We start from the raw sequence: 20,280 nt of genomic DNA on the forward strand, positions 1-20,280 counted from the left end.
AATTACATCATGCTTTTCAGATGATTGAAGGCTGTGCCCGGTTAGACATGTATCATGTTATCGTGAAACGGTCACTAGTCCAATGGCGCCATTAGGATTTTCGCGAAGTGAACAAAGACCGCCACAGGAAGGATGGTGTGTTCATAGCATACATGCAGAGCACACACCAAAAGCAACGCACTTAGCAGCGCCAGCTGTCATGACTCGATTTAACATCATTAGAATACACTAGCATTCTTATACCCGAGGCTTATACGCCATTTCACTGCTGTAAATTATATTTATCTGCCACAACATTCAAAACGTAGCTGCGCTGAAGGACTTGCTGAGTGTAGTACGCGCTCTGCACTCTAGGAAAGCACACATAAAAATCCACCGGTGATGACAATGCTCCGTAACCTGAAATTTAAGCGCAACTGTACATGCGCTTTCATTTCGTGATATATTGGCTGGCATGAACAATTTCTGTTGTGGGGCACGTTGCGACCGGAGTGAAATGAGGAGCGATTGCCTCGTTAATCGGGAGATCAAGAGAGGCAGCGCGCGGGTGCCGCGTGAACGCGATTCACGGGTGCCGCCACAGACTGACCTCCACTCATGCAGCGCTTTGTTTCTGCATATGGTATCGGTAGCGTCATCGGTGAACAGAAAACGCGCGCATATCTGGTGCCATCTCGTAACCATCGTCACCGCAAAGCCCTTCTTGCGCGGGATTACGCTGTTGTTCTACTGCGTTCGCCGCACCCTCCTTTTGCGCTTTCCGCCTCATTGTTCCGTTGTATACCTTCCTGCTTGGCTTTTCTCATTGGGCACTGTTTGTTATCGCCATTTTTCATCCGCGCTCCGCTTTCGCTCTTTCATCGTTCTCTGTGCTCGTACGCTTGGTGACGACGCTGACACTCACCGCAGGAACGGGCGCCTACGTTCTGCACTATAAATATCCGTCTCCATCCCACCCTGTGAAAGTGAATGCACGGTGAAGCTGGTGCGGATGCTAGAGAAATACCACAACTGCACCTGACGAGCGCACACAAGCACTAAGAATACAATCAAAACACGTTCTGCGCCAGGTAGGTGTGCGCAAGCGCCTTAATTACGCAACTAAAAATGCTAACAGTAATTGCGTCAGAAAATGCGTAAAGTACGACTCGCACTCAAGGTACAGATATGCTAGCATTGGATTGTAAAGCGAAAAAATACAATCCTGTTACGCGGAAACTGAAAGACAGCTATTTTCCAGCTCCCTTTGGGATCCATATTCTTGTAAGCCCTCCACCTGGCACAAGTACGTTATTGAACTAATTGAATATGTCAAATTAAAACGTGTCACACAATTCGTAATGTACGACTTACGTACAACCTACAGACATGATAGCATCGGAATGTAATTCGAATATACGAAAGAACAATTATGTTACGCGGAAAATCACACACAATCCCCTTTTCCAGCTGCCGTCGCGGTACTGTTGGTGGAAAGCGTCTGCCATAGTCCGAATTGAGCTCGCAGCATATGCTGTGTGACAGATTCATTGACAGATGCATCAAAAGCAGTGAAGGTGTATAAGGCAGTTATCGCACCTGCCAAAAGTTCTGAGGCTCTGTTTTGTCACTGCCTGAAATCAACCCGATGCTTGTAAGCACGTCAGCTTATCCTTTGGAAATAGTTTGCTGTACCCATGTTTATGCTCATGACCCACTACAACTGAGCTTAATGCTAGTGTAGGCGGGCCTAAAACCGATGGATTTTTGTGTACCCTGCACAAAGTATAGCCATGATTACTGCGTAAACCACTGGGCTGGTGATGCGACCATATCTGCGACTCCGGCTTCGTTGCTGACTCTTCTGTGATATTTTACAGCCACCAAGCTAACAGATGCCGCCTGCCTTCGCTGGCACCTCACAAAATGTTGCTCAGCTCACCTTAATAACCTTGCTGTGAAATGTGGCGCCTAAGATAATGGCACGCCTTCCTAACTGAGGAACATATCCAGGACATTTGGGTGCTGCTCATATGCTTAAAGCGATGTTCTTAGTTAAATGCGCTAATGTGGCACGCTACGAGTATAGGTTGGGAGAACCTTCTGACAGTGTAATAGCCTTGTGTCCCAAGAGCGTTCCAAAGCAAGACATGTCCAGAAAGTTATGTTGGAGCCGTCTCCATGTTGAGTTTCTCCATGTCGACTCAGTGGCTCAGAAACCATTCTACCGAAAGGAAAGGTAACCTGCATTTTCTCCTTTAATAGGCCACGGAAACATTGCTGGCTCCGTAAAATTTATGAAAAGCTCACTCATTTAAAGCGCCAGCTAAGAGAGCTTTCTCTCTGGCGATTCTGCAGGTCTCAGACGGCGATGGAAAAGAAAGGGCTCAGAAATTCTTAACATCCTACAATACCTATGGTGCCCCGGCATGTAAAATAATTATAAAGAAAGCACAATGTACGAATAACCAATTTGAATACCTAATTATTTCTATTCATAATTCTCGTTTTGAAATACCTTTATATTCTGTGCAAGCAGACGGAAAAGTAAACAGAAAAATAAAAAAGGAACATTCAAAGTAGTTTTCTGTGATATGCGAAAGTAATTGCCACAAATTCAGTATACTGCTTGGTACTTGCGGAGCTTAAAAATTACACATTTCAATGGCAAGTGCGTGAGAAATGGACGCGTAATATACAAAAATTTTTCCTTGCTGTGCTAAAACATTTTACAAGCTTTAAGCGGCAGACTTCAGAGATACAGCTTAGACGTCCAATCTCAGTTTGTTGAAACGTGTGGAGATTTTCTAAAGTTATGAAAGAACCAACCATTTGCAGCACTAAGTTGTGAATGGCGTAGCTAGCATTACTGACATTATGATTTGTCATGTTACTTTGGGAAGTCGTCACTGCTAACCTTATCCTTTTAATTGAATTCCAGGACCTCGTGCTTAGCACTGTAGTGCCATAGCCGCTATGTCACCACGGTGAATTATTGCGATTGTTACGATTACAATCGCGGTAACATGTAATATTTTCGCACTTGAAGGATCGGTGTGCCTGGAAGATTGTTGTTTCACGTGGAGCTCCGCGGAAGCCCGCCATCGAACAAGGGGGGAAGCTGTCTTGCGTGACGTGAACCTGAAAGTGGAGCCTGGTTCCTTGGTTGGCCTCGTGGGCTCCGTGGGAAGCGGAAAGTCGTCACTGATAAGTGCAATTCAGGGCGATGTTCATCAAACAAAGGGCCGCTGCCGGGTGACGGTAAGTGTGCCCATTGAAAATTCGCCGAGTTTAGGTGCGTAGTACATCGTAAAACTCGCCCAGCGTCAATTTGGCAGCGAAGGCACGTTTGGAAATGTTCACGATTGTCGTTAGTCTCGAAGAATACGGAATATAACTAGTAACGGCTCTAGGTAAGGTGAATTATACTTAATATCCTGAAAAATAACATGCAAACATGAAAAGAAACAGTCAGAGAGGTAAAAAGCACCTTTTTCCTGTCCGGTCATTCTTTCACATGGTTCTGCGTATATACCATCATAATAGGCTGCGCAATTTTTGCCCCTCTTCTGTCTTCATTTCTTAGCACAAAATAACCGACATGATGTTGTATAAAATTGCCTCCTTTATTGTTTTTAACTGTGCGACAAAAACAATTACACGTGTCTTTATTACAAACCTCTCTTAAGCATATAAAATTAGACGCCAAGAAAGATCCTCAGAAAGCTTACCTGCTCATTTCCCTTGGGAGCTTGTTTGATCTACCGCTGACCATCATCGTCAGTTCTCGATTTTAACCTATAGATTGTATAAATCTCCAACCACGCGCAAATACTCCCGACCCTCGATATCAGCTGTACAAACAAACATCTAGGTGCCTTTAGGGCCAGTCATAACCTTGTGTTTTTTCAGGACGGGGTCAGGCATTAGAGCCTGACAGGACGAACTGCGTGACCAATACGTCAAGTAGGTAATTTGAAAAGTCTCATATAGAAATTATAACGAATTATTTGGTGTGGAGCGAAATAAATACAATTTTTTAGGGTAGAGTGGTGCCCCAATATAATAACAACAGCTCTACAGTATTTATGGTTAAAAAAATAAATGATACCGAAACTTATGGTTTACCAAGCTCACGGGAGCCCTGTATTTCACCTGTGTGCATGTTATCGCGGAAGCTGGCAACCGCAGCTGAGAAATTCGCGTCACTTCAACGTTCAAGAAGGGAACAGTAGTGCCGTAAAAGTAGGACAGAAGCAGGATAAATAATACTGCGTGAAGTTGGGCAGGTCAAGATGTGAATGTAATATACCTAGATCCAGATCCACATATTAGCATGCTACTGGAATCCCTATAGAAAGCGTAAACTTCCAGGATAACGCAGAAGCTCAAGAAAACGCTGAAGACAATGCAAGAACCAATTGAACGAGAAAATAAACAATTGCAGCACAACCGTTTGCAAGATGACTGACGACGGCAATGTGTGAGCATTTAGTCAATAGACACTAGAGAGTTTTAGTACCGCGTACGTATCGTACGCAACGGTGTTGCGTATGCAAGATCGCTACGTTCTGCAAAGTGCGCATGTGCAGAATGCAAAACGAACGGTACATTATGCGTACGGAGCCGATGCGTACACACGCATCCGATTCTTTTGTGCTTACGTAGGGAGCCTTGCGTGATGCTCTGGTGGTTCTCGTTTGTTCGGGAGAGCGGGAGACAAAAGTGTTTCCCGAAATGGCAGCGTCAAAGGCGACCAGCGGAAGGCTGTACTTTTCAATGGCCTACGAGTTGGCTTTTCTGCGCGAAGTGAATGCACCGAAGCCATTCCCGGATCCTGCATGGCAGGAATGCATAGCAAAAATGGGAACTTTGTTTTTGAGAAAGTGTTCAGTGTGTGCCGTTTGCGCGAAAGGCTCGGCCTGCTTTTGGCGCAGTTCGTCGCAAATGACCGTGTTTGCCTCTGAAAGCAAGTACTCGGTTTTTATTTTTCTCGATAAGATTCATGTATTTCATCCGTATTCAAAGCGGTCTCTTAAATGCCTAAATATAATTCGACGAAGTGGGAACGCGCCTGCACGTTACATAACGTTAACGAGATGAACAGCGTCGAGCTCGACCAACGGTTCGGCGAACTGGCGGACGCGGCCAATGCGCTCCGACGCGCCTGACACTGTGAATGATTATGCCACTCTTTTCCTGCCGTCGTCATCAGAGAATCGCTATCACTCATACGTTCTCCGACCTTTGTCGTCATGCCGTCCTAGTTGTGCCATCGTGGTCAATCCAGCGTCGCCATCCGACGCTTGTCAAGCCGTTTGCTTACGCCACTGTCATCAGACACTGGTCGTCATCTCAATATCTTCATACGGTTGTCATGTCATCTTTGTCGTATAGTCATGGCCATGCATTTGTTGTCACACCGTCGCCTTGACAGTGTCCTGGTCGTTCAGTCTTCGTCATTCTAACTTCGACATCTCAATCTTTTCGTGTTTTCCTCGTCAGCCGTCTGCGGTCAACAATCGCTGTTCCATTGCATTCATGCTGCCGTAGTCGCACGGTTGTTTTACCGTCTTCGTTACTTCATCCGCTTGTCATTATGCCGTCGTCATACCGCCTTTGTCGATTCATGGACGTCATGCCTTGTTCATCATTGCCTCGTTATTGTGCTGTCATCATTAAATCCTGACTATACTGGCTTTGTCATGCCGTTGTCTTTACTGGGTCGTCGCCAGTCCATCTTGCAGCCGCTGTCAGTCATTATCTGCCATCGTAGTCGTGTCACCGTCGTAAATCCGGCTTCCTCATAGGGTTGTCGGCCTTCAGTCTTCGTCACACACTCGTCCTTATCTCATTGTCATCATATTGCCCTGGTCACGCTGTCATCGTGATACGATCGTCATAGCTAAGAATCAACATCTCATTGTCACGGTGTCGTCGTCATTATGCCGCATTTGTCGTTCCAGCGGCACAATTTCTTCTTCGTTATCCTATCGTCATCACTACGCTGGTGTCATGCAGTCATCCTTATGCCACCATACTGACGGGTTGCATACTGATGGGTGACCATGGCAAGCCAGTTGCATAGCCAAGTGCAAATATAACGGGTGAAACAATGAAAGTCTCCGAATGGCTAGTGCATATGGTAAATGGGGCTACGGGATCACGGTGCGTCGTAAACGCGCCGTGGTTGCTCAGTGGCTATGGTGTTAGGCTGCTGAGCACGAGTTCACGGGATCGAATCCCGGCCTCGGCGGCCGCATTTAGATCGAGGCGAAATGCGATAACACCCGTGTACTTAGATTTAGGTGCACGTTAAAAAACCCCAGGTGGTCGAAATTTCCGGAGTCCTCCACTGTGGCGTGCCTCATAATCAGAAAGTGGTTTTGGCACAGAAAACTCCATTATTTGAATTTTTGCATCTTAACTTTAAAAAATTAGGGGGTTTTACGTGCTTCAATGTTCCATTTAGAAAGTCCAGTTCAAAAATGTTTTTGTGTTTATACCGCTTCTGCAAATTAACATTGACCTGCTCAATCAAAAAGAAAGAAAAAACACGAGAACGAATTTATTGCTGAACAGTGCGGCTTTATGTGTATGATTGAGTGATCATCGCACATGTCATCCGTTGCAGTTAAACTACCTCTGTACTGCTCGTATTCACCATGAGTTCTTCTGTTACAGGGCTCCATAGCCTGTGTACCACAGAGCGCGTGCATCTACAACATGTCTATCAGGGACAACATCTTGTTCGGCAGACGTTTCGACGTGTCCCTCTACGAACGGGTGCTGTCTGCTTGCGAGCTGTTGAAAGATATAGCTGGATTTCCTGCCGGAGACCTCACGGAGGTCGGACAAAAGGTGCAGTTCACGGATGAGTCCAAACTTGAGCGGGGATATATAGGCGCTATATATATTCATTATGACTAGATGTCTTCTAATAGCAAAGTTTTTGAACGGAGTCAAATATTCTAAGAAAACAACTTTCGAAAATCAAATATCGGATATTCTCCATTTGGTTTGCACAAAAAAGGCTAGTATTCCTTGTTTCATAAAACACCCGTGTACTTAGATTTAGGTGCACGTTGAAGAACGCCAGGTGGTCCAAATTTCCGGAGTCCCCCATTATGGCATGCCTCGTAATCAGAAAGTGTTTTTGGAAAGTAAAACCCCATAATTCTTTTCTAACTGCACTAGGCCTGACTATGTGCCGGTTGCCACATCTGCTCTCTAGGCGATTGCCCAGCAAAACAACAAATGCTACATAAATGTCCTTGCCATAACCAACATACGCGTTCAAGCGACCCATTAATTTATATAACCGAATGAGTTATTTGGGGCGCTTTCTGACGATCCACGCAAAGAGCTCTTTTCTTCACCCGTTTCTACGTGCGGACAAGCGCCATCGCTGCCGAGCACTAACTTCTTTATACACATGGGCTCAGGCGCGAGAGCTTTTCGCTGCCTGAAGGTTTAGCTGCTGTGTAACGTGATGGGGCTGTGATCCGTTTCTTCCCCACTAGATGCTTTCTCCCCTTCCGGTCTATGTTCTCAATGTGTGCTCTTCCTTCACGGGTAAAATAACTTTGTATGCCATCTGCTTGGAAACGTGCTCGTGGCTACTGACGCTTTTTCTATATGATTTTGAGCGGCCTCTACTTCTGCGGTAGCTTAGTCTGTTTCATACATCAAATAGTAATAAATTTCTTTTTTTTGGACACTCGTCCGATGCCCAGGGTGCAACGCTAAGTGGCGGTCAGAAGCAGAGAATCGCCCTTGCCCGAGCGGTCTACAGTGACAGCAGCGTGTACCTTCTCGACGACACACTGAGTGCTCTGGACGTGCATGTGGCGTCCAAGGTTTTTGACAGAGTGATTGGCAGGCATGGAATGCTTCGGAAAAAGGTGCTGTCCTCAACATAAAATGATTATGCTAGTGAATCTCAAACAACCAAAGAAAACGCAAACTGCCAGCACCTAGTGAACGTTTACTTCCCGCGAGGTACGCTTTACTTTCAGGTGTTCTTGTGACGTATAGCGCCAATAAGCGTAAATGCATCAACGAACGGAGTTTCAATTTTAGCTCATCTATGTTACATTTTAATTTAATCCAGGGCTAATATTTGGTAAAATGTACGAGACTTCCATTTTAACAGCGGGACACTGTGATCTTTCGTTGGCCTGTATTTTTGGTGTAGGTGGATTTGAAAGTATAGGTGTGCGTTTATGGCGCTTTAGTAACAGTGTTTTCCTCGTCTTGGGAAGATGACTGCTTGCGTAACCTTGTCGTTTTGGTATTTTCAGACGAGACTCATTGTATGCACGCAAACTCAGTACCTTGAGCAGATGGATATGATATTACTTGTTGCCGACAGACAAATTACGCCTTTTGAAACCGTAAAGCAACTTATGAACGATTCGAGATGCCCCAAGATGATTTGCAGTGGTGACAAAATAAAAGACAGGAGAACAGATGGGAAGGACACGTAAGTGGAAAGGTCTAAACAGCAGGTATTGGTGTGATAACACAAATAATTCTTTGTGGTTCTTGTGTCGCGACACTATGCAAAAATATTTGTTTAATAAGTAATTTGCCTCAATATTCTTCATGTGATTAGCCACGTGAAAAATTTGAAAAGAGGAATGACCTTGGCATTACCATGCTCGATAATATTATACAAAAAAACAATGAATGTTTCTTACCGTGAAAGTCACCCCTAACCGCCCCTCCCAGCCTACACCATTACGGAGCTTCTGTAAAAGTGCAGATTAGCGTGCCAACAATATCCGCTAAGATCGTAGCAGCACAAGGAAACGAGGACCAAAAGAACTAAAACACTGGCAGAAAAGTGTGCTATCCATGCTAAACGCCAGACGATTCATGCGCTCTGTGGAAATAACTGATTTCACGAGCATTGCCCACAAGCTATTCAGGTGGTGTCAGTCTATGGGAAGGACACCTACCAAAAGACAAACAGTAAACATAGGTGTTCTTGGCGTAAACTGCCGGTAGACTTAGCTCTTTCGTATAGCATCACCATCGGAGTGTGATGGTTCTCTTAGTATATTTTTCTGGCCAAATCATGATGATATTTTTTTAATTGTTCGCATACCTTAGAGCATAGTGCGAGTTTTCGGAGCATGCGGCATGCAGCTGTTGACGTTGACGTCTGTTGACGATTTTAATGAAATACTTACAATTTGCATGAAATCTATGTATGTATTTGACAAGCGTGGTGGCTCAGTGTCGTTGCGGTTCAACTGGTTGGCATGTGTGCACGGTTACATTCGTGGCGTCCCTGTGCCATCTAGGCGGGGAGTAGCTAAACGCTTCTACCATGTCCGACCATGTGCTGAAGGCGCCCTCCGGTTTGCCCACACGCGAAGAAGTGGTAACATAAACGCTAGCTCATTGCAACGCACAGTTTGTGAAAAGCATGTGCAACGGGTGAAACGCCGAGGAGAAAGGGGCGCGGTCAGTGGGCGAGTCGTTCGCGTGCAGGCATGGCTACACGTGCGCCGAAAAGGGGTGATGGAACACAATAGCGCCTTTCGCTGTGAGCATAGGCGCCAATCTCAATGAATCACTCCTCTAAGTTCCCACCCCCTCCCCCCTACTATCCAACATTTTACATAGTGTTTCAATAGAACCAACGCTGCGCATTTACCTCACCCGTTGTTGGACTCATTCATTATGCAGTGGTTGTGCAATGGACGCCCTAGTTCCGGACCGACCTTCGATTCACAAGCAGCACATTTGCATTTCTGTCCTACTTTTTGGTCTGCGGCTACGACGGTCACCTATAGGCTGTTGCTCTGCAAATATAGCTGTCGCAGCTTGCCCTGAAATTGCGTTCATTAAAGACGTGAAGTGCTAAGAATAAACCTCAACAGTGTCGTGCAGTATTTTTTTCGTCAACGTAAACTGAATGAGAACAAGAACAATGACTCAATCACTCGGTTAGTTTCGAGGGTAAAAACAGGAACACGATCAAATAAACAAATGACCTTTTTGGCCATTGCACAATATTTTGCACTGTTGACTTAAGCAGAACACCATTAGTCAAATTACCACCACAGCCGCAATTAGATAATAGTTCTCCGTAACTCGCTGCGTCACCGTTGTGGAGTATTACGCATGAAAGAGTCTCGTTCAATTGGGCTAATCGAATTACACTTCCATTATTTCTTTCAGGGAAATGCCTCAGAATAATGAGAAGAAAGGACTTGTGCATAGAGTCACGGAGGATGAAGTTGAAACATCAAACTTGGTATGTAAATTGTCCACCCAATACGGCGCAGTTGGAGAGTAACAGTCTGACTCTTTTGGTGTCTCTGCTGTGCTATTTTCTTTAAACTCACACTGTCAGCGCAGACCCGTTTCTAGTTGTAGTTACTAGAGGCCACAAACTGGCACAGATCTCGTGACGTGCGAGATTTGGCCTACTTGAAAGGGAAAAGAAAGACTTTTATTCTGCTCGCTTAATTTTTTTTTTTGAAGATCGGCGATACGCGTTTTGGTTGAAGCTCTAAAAGCGACGTAAACGATAACAAAACCTAAGCTTATTGATTATTGAATGAAGAAAGCTCAGTAACAAAACATATTTAACATAACATCTTGGGTGCTTAGCGGGGTGGCACGTGAGCCTAACCTGTTGACACTTGTAACAAGCCTAGGGTTTTCAAGGTCTCGCAAGCTGCACAACGTGCTATATAGGAATGACATATGCCAACTGGAACCTCTGAAAGCTGCAATATTCACATGAAACAGGTCAGACATAAAGCGTTTAGGGACCCAAGATAATGAACTAGTAAATATCACAGTGAAGTTATTCATGGCTAGGGTTCCGTGCATCCTAGTTCTTTGTGCGCGAAAACTGCGTGTGCTCGTAACGGAGACAGTGAAATACCAGACCGACCCTTGGTGGAGATGAAGTATAAATGCTTCAAGCACTCAGGCGCGAATAATAAGAGTAAATATATAATAATGAATGAATAAGTCAATCAAGATTGATTGTTTCAAGTAGACGGGTATACTCGAATCGTTTACGAACAGCACATGTACTCACGAGCAGAAGGCGTTGCCATACACGTGCAGGACAAAATGTACGTAGAGCAATAGGCCCTTGACTTTGAAGAAGACAGTGACGCTGGCTGTGGGGGTGTCTGTGCCGTACAATCGAAAGACAGAACTGTGATATCCACTGTATATATATCTCCATGCCCAAGTTTGATATAGGGGAGTTCATGAAAACGCACTTTTTCATGCTGTTACACGTGATGACGCTACCCTGTGATCATCGTTGGAGAATTCAATGTGGACATTTGAGAACTATAGAAGAAATGGTGCTAGATGAGTGCTAAAAGGGCTTGGATTAAAGTCCCGCACTAGTCCCATTAAGTCACTCAAGTGCTCCACGATGATCGTGTATAGATTTAGCTTTGACCAATATTCGTACTAAGGTTGAAACCCAACCGATAAGTGCAACAGTAATCCCAAAGCTGTCACCACTAGCATTACCACATGATCCAAATAAATACATGTACCCTTGTCTGTGTGATGGGCTACAGCTTCGCTCGTCATCCACCTTCACAGCTAGAGTGTAATGGCTCGTTAATCTTTCGGGCTAGTTAATTATTATATTTATCTCATTATTTCGAGGTTGTGATTTTGCCTTTGGGTAACTGTGCCCTTCCTGCTTGGACCTAATCTTCGTTGCAGTGTGTACATGCATGAAAAATAAATAAGATTATACAATGTATCTTTATGGCGATTGCTCGGCAAGCCAAGTCAGCCTTCCCGCCATTCTGAAGAACTCCATCCTGCAAACAAATTGATCTTCGAATTGCTGAATGGGGCTAAATCCTATTTGTAACTTTTTGAACGCAGGTTACGATTTGGGTTGGTTTGTCGCGGCAGTTGATGATATTGTGAGCGTACCTTAATAATGTGGCCAGATTATAGTATGACGACGTTGGCCCTCAACATTTATAGGCATTTCAAACGATTCTATGGCACAAGCGCAAGTGCTATTGCCACTTGGGAGTCGTGGCACATCAATGTCATTTTAAAGCTGCGCACTTATAGCCGCCCTTAACGCCGATATCCCCATGCGATTTGCGGTTCATGACTTGCTGTGACGACTGCATGTCGTGGTGAACGAAACAGACAGCTGATCGAATGAACCTCTCAGAGTTAATGTTAAACGAAGGATTCTCGAAAAGCGTCCAATAAATTCTACAAAAAAGCGGCACATTACGCGTGTATTTTGTTTTATTTCTGACCACCAGCGAAATGACCTGCAGTCGTGCGTTGAATTGTGTTGGTTAGGGCATTTCTGAACTTGATGGTAGCGGTTCCGAAAAGAGAACCAAAGCGATAGTAGACGGATGCAGCATATCGCTCCTCTGCGCTCGCGCTAGTCTTGCTTTTAACGCCGTTACCTTTTTCATTACTTCCCATTTCACAACGAATAATTCACACTCTCAACACACCACGGAAACCTTGTGTCCTTAGGCTTGTAACGCGTGTGTATTCACTGTTCGTGTTATGCGGAGCCTTTCGCAGCACAGTGAATGCGTGCCTTCGTGGCATAACCCGTGTTTCGTACCTTCATAATGCGCTTCTGTCCCATGCGAGTTGCGAACGCCACACAGCCGCAGAATGTGTTTTGTGTGGTCACTTATCCACGCGTTCTCACCTCGCGTTTACGCGACCACGTAACTATTTAAACGACGCGACGGCGGTTTACACAACCTGCGGCATTGGCTAGATTATTTATACATAGTTTGCGGAAAGGTGCTGTTTATTCAGCATGTAACAAATAGAACAACCACCCCAAGCACCTGGATATTTGATGAAGTGACGACAGTTCGGTAACGCTAGTTCTTTGAAGGCGTACTTCCGCAGAGAAACACGGTGGCCATCGACAGGTGTGCAGCGCGAGTACCGATAAGTATAAAGTGGATTCGTCTGTTTCGAGATTTACTGCGTTAACTACACGTCGAGAAACATGAACATGCCAGCTACATCCCAAAGGGGTGGGCAAAGAAAGATGTGCTCTAAAAATGCCCAAGAATGCTGACGAAAGGGTATTGTTTGCCTTGCAGGGAAATACAGACCTACTTTTATCTATTGTGCGGATGTGCGGGCCCTCGCTGGCTTTGTGCTGCTCGAGTTTCCTGCTACGAGCATGTGCCGTGGGAGCATATTTGGTCTGGATGAAGCAGTGGACAGATGCAAGCATTACGCAATGGAGTACGTCTGTATGGGTCGGAGGACTGACAGCTATATGCATTTGCGACGGTGAGTTGATGTTCACTGTGTAGCACATAATTATTCATAGAATGTTGTATAGATTGATTTGTCATGTATTGCCGCTCTGTCCGTCGTATTTCATTTAACAAGAAGAAAGGCAACCGAGAGTTCCAGTACTTGCACTAGAACCACATGACGCCAATCGTTAATGAAGCTAACGAAGTTTGAAAAAAATTACGTTTTTCTTCCTTCGAAGAGTGTAGGCGAAAACGTAAAGGAAATTAAAGCGCGCGAAAAACAACTTGCTGCTAGTGGAAGCCGAACCTACACTCTTAGTATTGCGTGCGCGTTCAATAGCCTGATGGGGATATGAGTGATGTAGTGATGTTGTACAATGTAATAGCTTCAACCACCTGGTGTTAATAAACGTGCACCTTTATATACATCATACGCAAGCGTTTTCGCATTTCATGCCCATCCAAACGCGGCAAAAAATTAAACTCTCAAGCTTGCGCGAAGTATGTGATTACAGAGACACTGAGCTGCAGCATCGATTGAAAAGTGTCCTTTGCATAACGCGTTCTTTGGAGCAGATTGGAACTTTGTTTATTACATTCGGGGTTCTAAGCGTTATATTGCTGTAAGTAATAAATTTCGCTTTTCTGAAATCATCTTAGTGCTGTTTGGTTGTCTGGGAGCCTTCACACTCGCTGTGAGCCAACGCAACCTGTCCAACCGCCTGTACAAAGCGATGATTCGGAGCGTCCTAGGCTGTCCTGTGGTCTTCTTCGATGCCACCCCGAGGGGCCGTGTGCTCAACCGCCTTTCCACTGAACTGGACGCCATCGACTCGCGTCTTTTTATTGGCTGCAAGCAGCTGCTGCAGTCGCTCACTGCAGGGATCGCCAGGATCATCGTGACAGGACTCCAGGTGCCAACGGCAGCAGTTCTGGCAGCTTTGGCTGTCACATTCTACTTATTTGCAATGGTAATGCGCCATTTCGATTCCAGTTTTGTCTCCGCGAACTATAAAATTAAGGAGACAAAGGAAAGATGATGTCATTGATGCTAACGCTATACAGGCTACTCGCTTTAATGGCTGCTCGCAATGGGGCTTTCGCTGATGGCACGGTAAACATTGTAGCGCTAGACTGGATGTGCTGTGGCATCAAAAACGATTGCGATTGCTGGTCAAGCCATATCGCGGCTTTCGAACTTTGTCCTAATCTGAAGCTAAATAATTCTCAGAAGACGTTGAAGCCATGTGAAAAAAATCGTCGGGCTGAAAGGACACCTCAAGGCTGAAAAGTCGAAAGCTGCCGTTCGGTTTGTTCTGCTGAGGGTAGCGCCGAACAACGTAACGCTCGCGGCAGCTTTTGGTTTAGGAAACGATAGATATAAGCTTTTCGTGTAGTAACTATATATATATATAGTACTCAACATTGGATTTTAGCATGTGTAAAAAAACAATACTGGCTCCAATTTTCAGGTCTCTCAAGCGCACTAATTAAATCGTGGTGCTTACGCTGATGGTAAAATAAACATTACACAGATTAGGGGCTGGATTTGTTCATCCTTTTTTTTCGAAGGCGAGGTTTTCATTTTATTGCCTCGTGGAGGAGAGGGAGCCCGAAAAATAATTACCACTACCGAACAATGGGAAATGGGGGTAAGCAAAGCTTGTTCTGCGTGCACCTGACCTTCGTCACGGTTAAGCAACGCGCAGAATTACTTAGACCTCCCGCTACCTGAGCTCGGGATCTTCTCGTTGCTATCCGCTTTCCTGGGCTCGGGCGGCTACTACGGCTAGGTCAGCGCGGCGATGGCGAGCACTTTCATGGGCAAATTCTCGCCACCGCTCATCGAATGCTGCCCGTTCCTCGGCGGAACACACAACGCATGACCACCCCATTCGTTTTTCAATACTGAACTGACTGAAAACGAAACCGGTGCAACCCGCACGCAACTCTCTCCTGTCCTTTCCCTTCCCGGCTGAAGCGAATCGGCTCTGATTGGTTGCGCACGTGGCGTGAGCGCGTGCTGGGATGGTTGCTAATAGCTCGCGCTCCGGCACCGGCGCAGCTGTCAGCTCATCAAACCGCCCTTTGCCACAGCGGCTCTGATCGCGAAATAATTGGGTTTTGGCGTGATCATGTCGCCACCGAAACTTGTGAGCGAATACAAGCTTCGCTTGAAGATAGATTATGCAAAGGCGAGGATGTCAAGACGTCAATGTTTGTGTTGAGATAGGTTGAGGATGTCGCTTCGTCCGAAGGTGCGCATCCAAAGTACCGTCAGTGTTGCAAAACAATAGGCGGTCACTGCTATTTCTTTCGAAAGCTTTAATGGCGATGATCCTAAGTTTGTGGTAAATAAGTTTTCTGTCTTAGTTACAGGACTAAGCTTCTGCCATCTGTAAGCGCAGTATTAAAGCATCAAAAGACATCCGGTTTAGATTCTTATGCTAGCTTAGCTTTACCATTATTCACAAAAACAGTGAACAACAGCATTGTGATTTATTTATCAGGTCTAACTGCGTTAAATACCTTAATGTGCTTCTAGACAACCTTTGAGAGGGCCGTATAATATGCGAAGAAAGGGTATGCCTACGCATATGCGCCATCACGCGTCTAAGAACTACGATGGATAAGGTGTATAAGGCATGGACATTTCTTGTATATTTTAAATAGGCTTTATGACAAGGAGGTAGATATTAAAGAACTACAAGTGTCGTTTTTGCTTGCGTGGGTGGTCTGGTGTACACAGAGAAAAGCTGAAGTGAGCGGGCTCGTCAGCTCGAAAATATGTCAAAATTGAGGGAAAAAAGAAAGGATGCTGGGACAGATGAGCATTCTTGTTCGGGCTCATCGATAGCTTTCTTAAGTGTTCATCAGAGAGCAGGACAGGTTGCACTCAACGAAAAGCATATCGTTCATTTCGTGATACGCAGTTCTGTGGCCAAGATAAATATAGCCCAGAGGCGCGTTTTTGTCGACTTCTCTTATTGACCTAGTGCTCCTAGCGGGCACTCATCTGGCACCTCGTCCTAAGTCAACATTAGAAAAAAAAACGTTTCCTATGTTTTTCATTCATGTTGCTGCTACTGCAATATGACGAAAAGCAGCAAAACAACCTGGCTCAATGAGCCACTCTTCTGACCCGCACTTAAACGCTAGTTTATTATTACGGCTGAGCAGCGAAGAGAACTTCCATGTTGTGTCTATCATGACTCATTTTACTAAATGGCAAAATATATTACAGTTCCTAGACTGCGAACGTAAACCTGTGTAGCATTTCGCGTTATTGCAGATATTCGAATTTGGAACAATTACTGATACGTGCTATAATACCAGTTGCTACGAAATCCGCTATGCGCAATAACCGCAACACTACGGAACATTTATTTTGTTGCTCATACAGAACTAATTACGAAGCTAATTTACACATTCAAGCAGCGCCGTCATTAGCCATTTGAATGCCTTCTTCTTTGTGAAAAATTCCTGAATGTCATTTTGCAGGTGATTCTGGCAAAAGCCTCGAATATGGCGCGCCGGTTTGAAAGCGTACACGTGGCGCGCCTCCTACAACACGTGGCTGAAACACGTGACACGCTCAGCGTGATCCGTTCCTACGGCGTCGAGGATCGCTTCGGCGCACATTGCTACCGACTCGTGGACGCGGCGATGACTGCCTTGCAGACGCTAGTGGACTGCCTGCGGTGCTGCCGTTTCCTCGGTGGCTTATGTGGCTTTGTTGTCATCCTGGCATCCGTCGTGTTTGCCATTCTTCCGCCGGGACGCATCCAGAACGTTGCAGCGGATGGAAGCTCTGTTGGGCTTGTACTTAGTTCGTCTATGGGAGTGAGTTGTTGCTTTTTGTATTTCTTTTTGTATTTGGTGGTAGGTTCAGACATGTATTGCTCTCCCCGCGTAATACTGCTGGCACAGTTGGGCACAGAGCTGAAAGTGGTCATGCGCTGCTAGGCACATACGCGCGTTTTAAGGACCTACGGTGGCCGCAAACGCATTATTGACCCGCGATGGTGCAAGGCACTACTGGTTGAGCAAAAACGGGCCACTATGACCAACGAGTAAATTGACGAGTATGCTTCCAAGCTGAATATCAAATTATATGTGGCCAGCGTTGACCATATAATGTCCAAAAATAAGGTAGCGACCATTGAAATATATCGGCATTGGTTATTATTGAATACGGATCCCTACATTGGGAACAGCTTTTGTTCATTCCGAAAATATTTTTGTTGTTTCTGCAAATACATACCAAAAGCGAATAAAAAGACATGTCTGTAAAACAGAGAAATAATAAGTAAACAGTAACACCACTACGCATTAAAAACCACTTGATGTCGGCAGCTTTTTCTACCCTATGCAGTATCCTGCACAGGACTTTTTAAAATTTATTCGTTCAATGATTTTGTTTTGTTCATGGACTAGTTTCGTATGTGGGTCAGATTTATTACATTTGCGTACGACTTAAGAAATACCGTGCCAGCGTTGCCGCCGCTACGTGGCCTCTGCGCTGTGCCATTGAGTGCAAGGTTATTTTTCTTCAGTGCTATTATTCTATGTGCCAGATGCACTAGAGGTTTGAACGCAGAGGGCTGCTACCTCTGGCAAGCAAGAAAATTTGCTGGGTGGTAGAAGTCGCAGGTCTTCTCCCAAATATGTTACGCTGTTTTTTGGGCTATACAGACAGACTGACTCGCCTCGTTTGTGCGTTCAGGTGGCACTTCTTCATTTATGTGAGTGTTTAATACCGGAAAAGGGACCTTCCTTCGCTGACCATACGTGGTCTCTCCCCCCGCCCACCGTGCTTCGCATAACAGTGCACAATGTCGTAGAAAAGATGCAGTGGCGTTTCCTGAAGCTCGGGTGGAGTCTTTCTTCTTCAGGAACGGCCACGCACAGGTATTTGCAAGACTATAGCGATTTATTTATGCCGAGTGGCACAGGTAATGTAAAGCAATTCCCATAAAGTGGTAGAGATTCCTCGCTAATACGTTGCCCATAGGATAAGCAAGGGAAGATGGAATCACGTGGTACATACACTCAGTTACAGCGCGAAATACATTAAATATAGATACAAAGTGGTTATTAAAGATCTGCTCTAACGTTATATGTTGCTGGTAAGCCAATGAATGACAAACCAAACAGCGGCGGCCGCATCTATCATCTCTGTATGACCTGAATTCCTACGGGTGAACGCCAAGGCTTGGCGACACAATAGCGCGATGTGGCGACCTGCGCTTCCAGGAAAAATGCAGCTGCTGCAAAGGCGAACTTCTGTACGGCATTCCAAAAGGCAGACAGCGTGGTAACGCATCAGAACTGGCCAGACTGAATATTAACGCTAACGCTAACGCAGTTTAGTTATTGCTACATTCGCTTAACCAGATCATTACATTTATTCTCAGGGGTCGCGGTTTCATCTTTATACGCTTGAGCAAGAAAACACATTGCAGCAGCCTGTGGTTTCAGCTTTAGGTTGTGAGGCTTGAGTATTACGTACTCGAAAGCAGCACCGCAGCGCAACTGCATCAACGACTCCTCGTGCGTGGCGTAGGTACACACTCCGGACATCACTTTGCTTCTTCTTGATGAAAGGTACAGTGCAAAGTCTCCCATACAAGAAACCCTCCAATACCCCACCCACAGTACAGCTCAGAGGAAAACATGAACCGCGTGGCTTCGCATTCACTAGGAGGGCCTCGTATCTCATACTACCGGAAACCGGTAAACACAGCATAGAGAGCGCCGTGAAACCGGTGATCCACTCCGCCGCCTGCATTACCATTAGGCCCACAGAATCCAGAGTAGGCACTTTCACTTTTGAAATCCCCTTTACACATTTGTGTATACGGTTACGGCTGCTCTATACGTTTGTCAATTTAGAAATGTCCGTGTGACACATTGGGAAATTGGTACCAGTGACAGCTTCCGAGGGTTTCCTAATGTGTTCCGAGAAGTTACCTTTTTTATAATATTGAAAAATTGTGTTCGCACTCATAGCGTATGGAGAAAGGTACGACGTTTGCATTGCCTAATCAGAACTGACGGACAAAAGTAACAACGTATTACGCCCAATGAGTAATGTACTGATGAAAATAGTGCTGGAAACTTAAAATGCTTGCCAATCATACGATTTCGTTGCGCGTTCAAGAAATCATTAGCTACCCCGAAGAGAACTTTCGTTTTGCTTCACAATGACAGCCTTTATAGTCTTACCGCGCGGAAATTACCATATTGCAATTGTCACTTAGCTTTTTTACTACGATATTGACGGGTAGCTGGTTGTTGCGCGACGTAACCATACATATTCTCAGGTAAACATAATCAATAAAATCAGAGCTCAACAAATTTTGCACCTTCTCAGCACTCGTTCTGCTCGCGCGTGTTTTCCCGTAGCTCCGGATTTTCGCCCGTTTTACTGGTTTTTCCCCGCTACTGGAATACTGTTGTTTATAGACCGCTCTGGCGGTTCATAATCACTACTGCCGCCTATTTACAAGGTCCATCGGCATCTAAACCTCCTGCTGCGCCGTCCGGCCCGAGTTCTTGTGCGGCTTCGCGAGTGCGAGTGCCCCCGCGGCACTCACCGCGTCGGCACGGCGCATCCAAACTGCTGTCGGCTGCATCGAGAGAGGGAAACATTACCGATGCAAATTCCATCCAAGCCAGGAGCGTCTCCTTCACTGGGACGAGTGCAACGTGCAAAGGATGTATACCTGAGGCATACCACCAGCACGATCCACAACAGCCCTGATGTCAAGGCACACACTGCGGCCAAGAGAACGATGGAAGCTACTGGCCTTTCATCGCATGAAAATGTAGCTCCAGCAGTTCCAAACAGACCTCGCTCATCACAACGCATGCCCACAAGACTGACACATACGTCTCCGGTGTCGCCAATGACTTCGTGGTACAAAGTGGTTATCAAGCCTCATGCTAGATATGACATGTTCACTATGGCAAAACGTATCATGCAAGCGGCCCTATGCCTGCATTGAGACTTCCTGATTTCAAG

The 20,280-nt window shown here is 45.5% G+C and overlaps 1 protein-coding gene across 1 annotated transcript in view; it reads left to right on the top strand.

The window, feature by feature from the left end:
• Positions 1-20,280, top strand: part of LOC135903480 (ATP-binding cassette sub-family C member 3-like) — a 108,332-nt gene that overhangs the window by 47,323 nt on the left and 40,729 nt on the right. Inside the window, exons 7-14 of the mRNA XM_070522069.1 lie at positions 3,029-3,240; positions 6,664-6,840; positions 7,716-7,883; positions 8,283-8,464; positions 10,174-10,249; positions 13,089-13,284; positions 13,914-14,224; positions 16,755-17,096. Coding sequence (XP_070378170.1) covers positions 3,029-3,240; positions 6,664-6,840; positions 7,716-7,883; positions 8,283-8,464; positions 10,174-10,249; positions 13,089-13,284; positions 13,914-14,224; positions 16,755-17,096 — 1,664 coding nt within the window. The remainder of the gene's footprint in view (positions 1-3,028; positions 3,241-6,663; positions 6,841-7,715; positions 7,884-8,282; positions 8,465-10,173; positions 10,250-13,088; positions 13,285-13,913; positions 14,225-16,754; positions 17,097-20,280) is intronic.

This window comes from Dermacentor albipictus, chromosome 7 (assembly GCF_038994185.2).
Source record: "Dermacentor albipictus isolate Rhodes 1998 colony chromosome 7, USDA_Dalb.pri_finalv2, whole genome shotgun sequence".
Taxonomy (NCBI): Eukaryota; Metazoa; Arthropoda; class Arachnida; order Ixodida; family Ixodidae; genus Dermacentor; species Dermacentor albipictus.